This window comes from Corvus kubaryi, unplaced genomic scaffold (assembly GCF_017639235.1).
Source record: "Corvus kubaryi isolate FWS band 111438036 unplaced genomic scaffold, C.kubaryi_AGA036_p1.0 37308, whole genome shotgun sequence".
In the NCBI taxonomy this organism is placed as follows: Eukaryota; Metazoa; Chordata; class Aves; order Passeriformes; family Corvidae; genus Corvus; species Corvus kubaryi.
Window position 1 is genome coordinate 22,960,958 of NW_024581096.1, and position 9,763 is coordinate 22,970,720.

General features: G+C 35.4%; 1 protein-coding gene across 4 annotated transcripts in view; it reads left to right on the top strand.

The window, feature by feature from the left end:
• Window positions 1-9,763, top strand: part of AP3B1 (adaptor related protein complex 3 subunit beta 1) — a 158,328-nt gene that overhangs the window by 99,508 nt on the left and 49,057 nt on the right. For all 4 annotated transcript variants that reach the window (XM_042028883.1, XM_042028882.1, XM_042028880.1 and 1 more), the window contains exons 21-22: window positions 2,089-2,161; window positions 3,005-3,111. In XM_042028883.1, the coding sequence (XP_041884817.1) occupies window positions 2,089-2,161; window positions 3,005-3,111 (180 nt within the window). The remainder of the gene's footprint in view (window positions 1-2,088; window positions 2,162-3,004; window positions 3,112-9,763) is intronic.

Consider the following 9,763-nt stretch of genomic DNA (forward strand, 5'->3'; position numbering starts at 1 on the left):
ATACATAATTTTTACTGAAAGTGCTAGAGATAACAGCTAAACCCAAAATTCAGGGCTAAATATTCACCAAATGATGCTATAAAGTGGCTTGGAATTCATGAGAAGGATTGTCGCAAAATGGTGTCTCTGACATGAGTAATTTGAGTAGAACTTGTAGCTTATGAAGTACGCTATTCGTCCTTATTTCACAGATTTAAAACAAAAATAGCCAAAATAAGCTTAATGACTTGCCAATAAACATAAGAAAAAAGTCTGGTAGTTGTGAGCAGAATGGAATTCAAGAAAGTTGGTTCTGCAAGAGTCCTTCACTAATTCTGGACAAAACGTGTAAGAAATGGTATAACTTCAGCACCATTTAAAAGCTGTTTTGTAGTATTTTCTTTGTCCAAAGGAGTTTTAGGTTTCAGATAAATCAGCAGTAGTAGAAGACTCAAATACCATAGTGATAAGAACCATCAAAGTATGATGATTTTAAAATAACTTTTAAAATAGTGGTTCCTGTTTTTTTCAGTCCACAAGGTGATTCTTCTCCCAGAATACCTGAATCATATCTGTAGGGATTATATAAGTGACTACCGTCTGTTTGAGCCATGGGATTTATAAAGAAGAACATGATAAGCAATGTCATCATGGCTGAGGTCGAGCCTCGTAGTCATTAACATCAATGGCTTCAAACAGTGAGAACATTGGCTAGTTTCTTTCATGTTCTTTGAAGGGAACCATTGAATTTCTCCCAAAATCAGAAAAATATAAAGTCATTTTATTATTTGTTTGCAACTGACTGTGAAGCTGAGAGACCAGAAGAAAGGAAATGCACCTTGAGAAAAGAGGTGTCATTTAATTCTATGGTTCCAGTTAAAAGAAGTGGTACTAGCTGCTGAATTGGCTCCAAGCCCTTCTAGAAATTTGTACCCTGAGTGTCCAAAATGCTCAAGAAATGATGGCCTAGATGGGCGTAAGGAGATTTACTGATTTACTTAGACCTGTTAGTTTCTTAGAAATGGTAAAACAATTACATTTGTATGTGCATTTGGCTGTCACGTACTGTTGAAGAGGATACTGGTAAACTAGAAAGTGTGACTCCTGGAAAGACTACATTTAAGTTACTTGCAATAGCTTGGGTAGTGAGCAATGTCTTAAGGTCTAAAGGTAGTTAACATATTTTCTAAGAGAATGGCAAAGCCTGTTTGGTAAGTGAGCCAGATTGGATGAAGATAGAAGGAGTTCTTCAACTGACACAAATGAAGGATGCTTTAGAGTGGGTAGGAACAACATGAGGACAAAACTGTTCGATACACGAGGTTCTGGCTATATCCCAAGGTCAGTCCTTTATACGAAACCATCCTCTTGGCAGTCCATACTGTGCTGTAACACGCTAAATTCTTTCCTGAATCACCATTGTCTAGACATGCTCTGTAGGTATAGCCAACACTCAGAAGATTTGTTCAGAACTTTTTATTTAGGTATTGAAACAAATTTTGTGGAAATACTCTGTTTGTCAAGGTACTGGGATTATTACTTCTCTAGTCTTTACTTAGGGTAGTGCCAATTCTTACTGTTAGAACTCATCTTAAGGCTTAAAACTGAATTTTTTTTTGACGAGGATTAACTTTCTATTGTTTTCCAGCAATTAAGTAAATCCCAGTCGATAATTGGACAGAATTCCATGCTCCTAGATAAGTGCAAATAATACTATATTTCTTAGTGAATAGATTTTGACCTGATTTGCATATGAAGAGAGAAGTGTTAGTACCCAAATCTTTTGTCTTAAAAAAAAAAAAAGCTGCTAGCTCTTTTAATGGTCTCAGCAGAAGTAGCTGATTTGTCACCAAATGTTTTCTGTGTAGCAACAATGATTAATATTAAATGAATATGTGGGCTTCAGAAATTCAGTTGTGGAATTTAGGTTCAGTTTAATCATATAAAGAAATCTTTCTCAGTAGGTGAATTCTCTGGATGCCAAACCCTGAAAATGGATACATTTTGCTTTATAAGAGTAGTAAAAAAACCGCACTTGCTTTATAAAAGTATTAAATGCTTTTCTTTTCCTGATACGGTGAAAGATGAAATATTCATGTATTTTGACAGAAAGAAGAAAAACCAGCACAAGAAAGAAAGACTCCAAAAAAACAAGAAGTGTTCCTCTTAGATTTAGATGATTGTAAGTATCTTTATTAAAGCCTCATTTTTCCCAAGGCGTAGATTCAATTAAATTAATTCAATGAATTTTAAATGTCTGAAACATTGATTCTCTTCTTTTATTGTACCAGTTTCCTAACAGAATAAATGCTTAGACTGTCAAGTTATTTTTAAGCACAGCTATTACAAGGTTTTGTTTTATAATTGATGAATTGTTTCAAAATTTAGAATGTACCACCATATAAAACATTTACTTTGAGAATTTGTGTGTCTGGACTTGTTTTCTGTTAAAGTGGGCTTATTTTCTCAGGTAATAATGGATTTTACTTGTACAACGCCTGTGAAGTCTATGTGCCAATTAGAGTATTATATTAAGATGCTAAAAATCACACTTCTGAAGAACAGTGTGAAATGGTACTCTTGGAAGGGTAAGATAGAGCTGGCACTGTTTTTTAGCTATACTTGTAGTAGCCTTCTCAAAGTTTACTTCTATAGGTGCAGCATGTCAGAATTGCATTAACATGTACTTTGCATGTAGCCTGTAGATGAAAAAGTGCTGCATAGTTTGCAGTATCAAACTGAAAGATAAAATAGAGGAAAAATGGGAAAGGGGGAGAGAATACGTCTAGAGTAAATCACATGATCAATACATATATGAGTTGTATTTGTATTTTCATTGCTTATTCTGAGTATTGGGGCTATATGCCTGAAAATGTAATCTTCTATTTAGAAACATATATACAAGAATATAATAGTTAGATGAGGATGTAAAACCTTTTTTTGTGCAATGAAAAAATAATCATTGTCTTTCCCAGTATTTTAAATTGTTTTTCAGTTTAGGTATCTCTTGCTCTTTTACTTCTAGTTTGTCCTGTGACAACTCCTGTGGCAGTTCCTACAGCAGCTGTTTTGTCCCCGAGTTTAGCAGCAGACCTAGAGGGATTAAGTCTGTCGAGTTCATCAGTCATTGATGTAAGTAGCCTTTAAAAAGTGGGAGGCTGCATGTCAGTTTAAGCATTTCACATGTTTTGAGGCCATCATTAAAGTAGTTTTGTTTAAAGTTCTTTCACGTATAAAAGTCTTCTATGAAATTATTGTTTACTTGCAAGACTGGCAGCATTTTTTGATCTGTAATTGCATTCTGAAATGTGGAGAAAAGTATGAATAATGCAGGTCTGAGAAGGATGCCTTCAAGAATTTTAACCTTCTCTTTCCAGTTGTCTTTTTCTATGCCTCAACGAAACTTGAATTCAGAAATTAAGTATCCAAACTATAGAAGTCTTTCAAATAATTGTTTTGCTACACTATCAAAAATATGCTACAAGAACATCACATACTTGGTAGTACTCAAGTCTGTTTGTTTACCATATATGCCTCCAATCATGACATTTTGCTACTTGGAAGTACTTTTTCATGAGTATATGAAACATAGCCCCTGGGTGAGAATAAAAAGGGTATAGATTTACAATCAGTGGCGTATCAGTATGTGTCATGATTCATTCTGTTAGTGCTTCGTAGCACTTTCCATTAGGGAATCTCTAAACTATAGGTATAATTAAGGTTAGCAAACTCATGGAGGTAGAGGGTGTTCTTTGTTGCGAGAAAGAATAGTAGTTTGTTCTCTTTCACTTGGGTTTTAGTATTTTTTGTGTGTCCAATTTATATTTGCAATTCAAATAGAAGTTGCAGTGGTAAAACATAGGGTACATATCCTTGTGAAAATAGATGAAAGTGACCAGACAAAATACCAGAGTCACAGGTGTTTTTTAGCCTCGCCTTGTGGGGTTGGTATCTGGAACCTACACTGCAGCTTTGATAACTGGTGGTATCTACTTTGTGCTGCCTTTGGAAGCAGTAGTTTGCAACATTCAAATATTTGTTAAGTAAAGGAGCTACATGAGTGACAGGACTCAAGAAATAGAAGACTTTTGCTTATGATTCAGTTTCATGTTTACAGGCTTCAAGATCTGGTGTTGAAATGGGAGAGTTTCAGATAATTCGTTGGATATTACCCTTATCTAAGGAAATTGGCATGTAATGTAAATTTCAAGCAGGCCAGTAACAATCCATGGACATGCAGTCACTACACCTGATGTGTAGTCGTTGATGTGTCACACAGTCTGAAAATGCCAGAAATTCTCTTCCATATTATTTTTTAGTGCAGCATACAGTGTTAGGTGGGAAGTCTGTGTTTAACAACAACCGTGGTGTTATTCTGTGATTGCACACCACAATCACCTATTTGCCATATTTTATGGCTTTGTCAGCTCAAAACACAAGCTGTCATATGTTTCCCTGGCTCTGGATTAGCTTAAGAATGACTTTGGTATCCTTGCTTTACTTCAGAATTACCACTTTTGAGGATAAATTAAAGATGGCAATCAGTAATGCCAGAGGCTTGCGGCACCCCTGCTTGCCTATGTCTTTATTCCTTTCATCGTTTGCAGTACATGAACACATATTCCACTGCCATATTCATGGTTGCTTTCCTCATGATTGCCACTGTACATCTGCTAAATTGCTTCTCCCCATTCTTCTGAAGGCAGCTACAAAGAAATAGAGCTTTTGGATAGACAGAGCTAGAAGGTGGAGGCTGAAGGGTAGAAGTTCTTCTGTGTGACTGTGCAAAATGCCTCTTTAGTATTACTGAGGTCTGGTAACCAGCAAAGAAGCTGGAACATTTCCTCATTCTCCTTGCTCTGGAAAAAACCCAGATCATGTAAGAACTAATTGTTTCTGCCTGGATGGTGATTACATATTTTGGTCTGTATTCCGTTTTCAGATCTAAGCTCAGCTCTCATTGCCATTGATAGTTGCAGATGTACATGAGGTCCTTTGCTGAGTTTTCTGCATCAGGAAGCAACAGAAATTAAATACTGAGGTTAAAACTCATTCTTTCAAATGATACCCATCTATTGTAAAAAGTCTTAAGTGTGTGCAAATAGTTAAATAACTATTATCCCATGTAGTTCAGCACCACCAGGTAATTTTCTAAAAATAAAAATATAAAACTGGCTTTTAAGACTTTATGTGGGTATGTCCCTCTTAAAATAGTATTTTGAATTTAATCTGTGATGGCTAATTCTAAAAATACTTTTGAAAACTTCTTCCTTCAGTGGGAGAGAAAATGAGTATAACTGTAGGGCACATGCCAAACTAACAGTGAAGAAATTAATTTATTACTAGGCAAAGGAGAGCATGGAGTAAAAATAGATAAGTACAGTATATGACCCTAATATCAAAGAAAGTAGCAGCCACTTATCTTGGAATATGTCAAGCAGTCTATTATTCAAATCATTCAGCACTGTAACTGGATACAGCTTTTAGAAAACTTTTAACTTCCAAATTCATAGCTGCTGAAAAAGAAATATAGAAAGCATAAATACAAGAATGGTTTTACAGTAATGGCAAAACCTACAAAACCAAAATATTCTTGAATAGAAACTGCGCAATTTAATGCTTTGTCCTGTGGCTCATTTGATTTTATCTTCGTGTTTACATACAGTGCATTTCCCCCTCATATAAATGCATGCATGCATATTATAGTTTGTTCCAGGGAAAACAAAATTTTCCTGTAATTCATGGATAACCTTCTTCCAACTGAATGCAAAATGTAGTAAATCTGTGTGCGTGCTCCTGCCTTGGTACATGTGGTTCATCTTGAGGTTTAAGTGAACCAGGTAACTGAGGTCACCAGAGGCTTCTGTGGGGATTCTCATGGCATGCGGGCAAGTGACGTCAGAGCTAAGTGCTTGAGAAAACTGCAACTGGCATCAATTAAGTTTCAGATGGATAATTTGCAGGGTCGAAAAATATGTGAAGATGCAGCGCGAATGAAAAACAGGAGGCAAGAGAAAACTACAGGCTGTCAGTATGAAGCAGTTACTGGAAAACACTGGAAATGGGTGTTGTCCCCAAAAGGTGGAGGGTTTAAAGTGAAAAAGGAGGAATGGAAAGCAGAACTCATGACTGACATAAGGACAGGGAGGGTTATAGTCTGCTACAGTAAATAACATTTTGAGCAGAAATGGTGAGAAGAGAGAGAGCAGAACTATGGTAATGGAGAGAAGCCGAAGAAGGGAGTGATCATCTCTTCCTACCTGTCACACAGCTGATGAGAAAAAAAAAGCTAAACCACCTCTTCTTTTCTCATTAGGATTTTAGATGGCAAAAATGTACAAGCAACTACTCTCCTAAATGTTGAGAGCCCTGAGTATGCTGCATAGGATAATTAACTGGTAAAATGACACACGCTTTTATGAATAAGATTTGTGAGAAGGAAATATTTCTCTGGTAGCAAGAAATCTCTTATGGTTCAGAACAGTGTTAGTGCAAGGGAGAACTGACAGGTCAATACGAGCTCTGGTGAGAGAAGTTGGATGAGGAAAAAAGTGTGTGGCTGTTTGGGTTGAGTTGAGTAGCATTTGAGGGGAGAAGTTTGTTTCCCTGCCCCAAATAGGATAGCTTGGGGAAAGGTCAAGGGTGACTATGAAAATCTCATGAAAAGTGTATGTACCAAATGAGGGGAAACTCTTGTTGTAGTGGGGAAGTACTTAGAAAAATATTTGGTGCAGCAATATAGACTTGCTATTTATTATTGTGCATATGGTATCAAGGTATAATTGTAGAAGTGGTACTGCTTTACTTACTAAGGTTTTGTTCAATATGTTCAGTGTTTTTTCATGGTAGTAGTTACTACCTGTGGTATGTTTTATTGTTCCCTACTACTTGGCTTCCTGAGAAACTGTTCAGGAAGGGAGGAGTAAATAATCTTGTTTTCTGTTTCATGTCTTCTAAAGAACTTTTGACCAAGATACACTTTGAGAACTTCTTTGGTGTGGTGATGCATGAAGAAGAAATAATAGCTTTTGTCAAAAGTCAAGGTCAAGCTGCAGACCTGTCATATCAGGGGATAAATACATTTAATTTTAAAGTGAGTACAGACTTAGAGAATTCTTTGAGAAATAGTAAACATGAACTCGCTCAGTATTTAACTAAAGATATTTTCAGACTGGGAGAACACTTTAAATGGTATTTTATTTCTAAGTCGTTGACATAGTCTTTAGAGGGGAAGACTTTCTTAGGATTTAGGTGGCTTTGTCCATTTAGGCTGTTTGTAGTTTCACTTTAATGAATCTTAAGACTGACTCTGAAGTGTATTCTTTTCCTGTTTGAAGCATCTCTGCTTAGAAGTACTGTGGACATGAAGGTTGCAATAATGGGTTGTATAATGGCTCTAGTCTGGTATGCATTTTGCAAGAAAGGTTAGCATGTGTTTTAAGAATTTCAAAATCCTACAGTAGAGAAATAAATAGTGGTTCTTCCAAATAGTTATTGGCATGCACTGAACTTCATGGGACTTTTTTGCTGCTTTGCGAGCAGCAATTATTCTTTAACTATATGCATTTGTCATTCATATAAGCTCTGGTCTGAGCTTCCTTACCTCAGGAATGGCTGCATCATAAGAAACATTAACTTGTTATTGTCATGAAAGAGATATAGTGCAACCACTTATGATAGCAGCAGATGGTGGGCAGTGGTGGTCTTCTGCCCATTGTTCTCAGGCAGATTTTGATCAACTACCACTGTTTTTCAAATAATTTAGTTTTGCCTTTCTGTAAGTATATCCATACCCTCTTAAGGATGCTTGTAAAATTTTTTACTCAGGCAAAAGAGGATGCTTTTAAATCAGCTTTCAATGTTAGCCACATCTTCTGTTCTATCATGTTTTTGTAGTTTTGTGTTAAGATAACACAAGCATATGATAGTGTTTTATTATTTTTATAGCTTACCATCTGCCCTCTTTGTTTTTTTAGCTTCCTATAAGAAATGTCTTATCCCTTTGCTGTTTCATCACAAGAGAACTTTTTCCTGTGTATTCAGTGTTTTCATTATACTTCTGAAGCCCATGTTTTTATATACAGATTGAATTTCGGAAGGTTTGTTGTGGGGAGGTGAAGGGCGAAAGTGTGCCACAAAACAGCCTACATGTATCCTATTCCTCTGTGTGCTTATAACTTTGCTTGTGTTGTTGACCACAACTACACATTAGCAGAGATATTTTTGCAGTTCTGCAGTTTTCTCTTCAGCTTAATTGTGAAGATGGTTTTTTTTTCCATGTGGAACAGCCTCTGCTGTGCCCTACAAGATTTGTAACTGGCATAAAGCATAATGGAAACCATGTTCCACAATATATGTTAGTAGGGTACCCAGAAAAGTTTGTACATATGGAGCAAATGAAAAGGCATAGTCTTAAATTTAGGAGTTAAAAAATAACTTTGTCTAAGTGCCGCCCAAAATTCAGCTATGTGGCTGATTAGGTGTGACTGATGCTTGTGGGAAGGCATTGTGGTCCAGTGGATACAGAACTGGGTGTTACATATGGAAAATTAGTTCTATTTTTGGCTTACTACTTGCTGTGTGATCTGGAGGGAGTATCTTAATCTTTTGGTTTTCCATTTGAAAAATGAGGATAAATAATAATGCTTACTCACCTTGGGAAAGCACTTGGAAATCTACAAATGAATGTAGCTACTCACCAGCAGATATTAACTATTGCCAAGCTAGAAGAAAAAATGAAACTCCCACATACTTATTTTTATTTTTTTGTTCATGTAAAATTGCTTTGTAGGAGGGTGTTCTTAAATTTGTTACATGGAATATGTGTTGCATCAGATGTTTGAAAGCTATACTGTCCTTTCAGAAATTGCTTCCACATACTTCTAAAAATGTTAGCTTGAAAGAAAAAAAAATCTGCTTTGACACTACTTTGTCATTTCACCTCTGTTCTTTACTTATAAATCCATTTACAAGTATTTGTGATACTTAATTATGTTTAATCCTTAAAAATACACATCTCATGTTTATTAAATGCATTCATTCTTAACAAAATCTGTACTTCAAAATCTCCAACTTATTTTCTTCAAATAAATTAGAGAATTTTATTTGGAAGCTCAAACAAGATGTTTGTTCTGAATCAGGAATAAGTTTCTGATACAAGACTTTGGACCAAATAATTGTATACTCCATCTGAGAGGTATATATGTATAATATAATTTATTTAATTGATTACTGTGTGGTTCAGTACTACATATTCTCCAGAATGTGTCCTTATTTTTGCTTACATATATATGCTATAAATGAGGTACTATTTGTAATTATATAAATATAATGTACAAGTAATTAGCAACTTGTATATTAATGTAATTGTATTCTGAATAACCAAGTCACTGATTAACAGTAATGCTCTTGATTCAGAGCTATTTTGCTGTTTTATTACCTTTGAGTTACAAAGAATGACCCAGCATTCAAATGTTGTATTTAAAAATAAAATGCCAAAACGGCAAAGTAAAGTGGAATTGCAATATTAAAGTCTTATTTATAAAATAGAAATTAAATTGTGGGGATATTGCAGAAAAGCAGCTCTATTAAATAAGTTACCGTGAGGAGGCCTTTGATAATTTTTTGCCTTCTGTTAAAAGTCAGTACTATCCTTAAAACAAATCCAACTTTTTTCTTCTTAATATATAATTAGATGCTTAGTCCTATGGCAGAGTTTAAAATAATGCTTCTTTTTCTTTCCACCATGAAAAATACGTAAATTGTGCCCCTTAAACTAGGGATG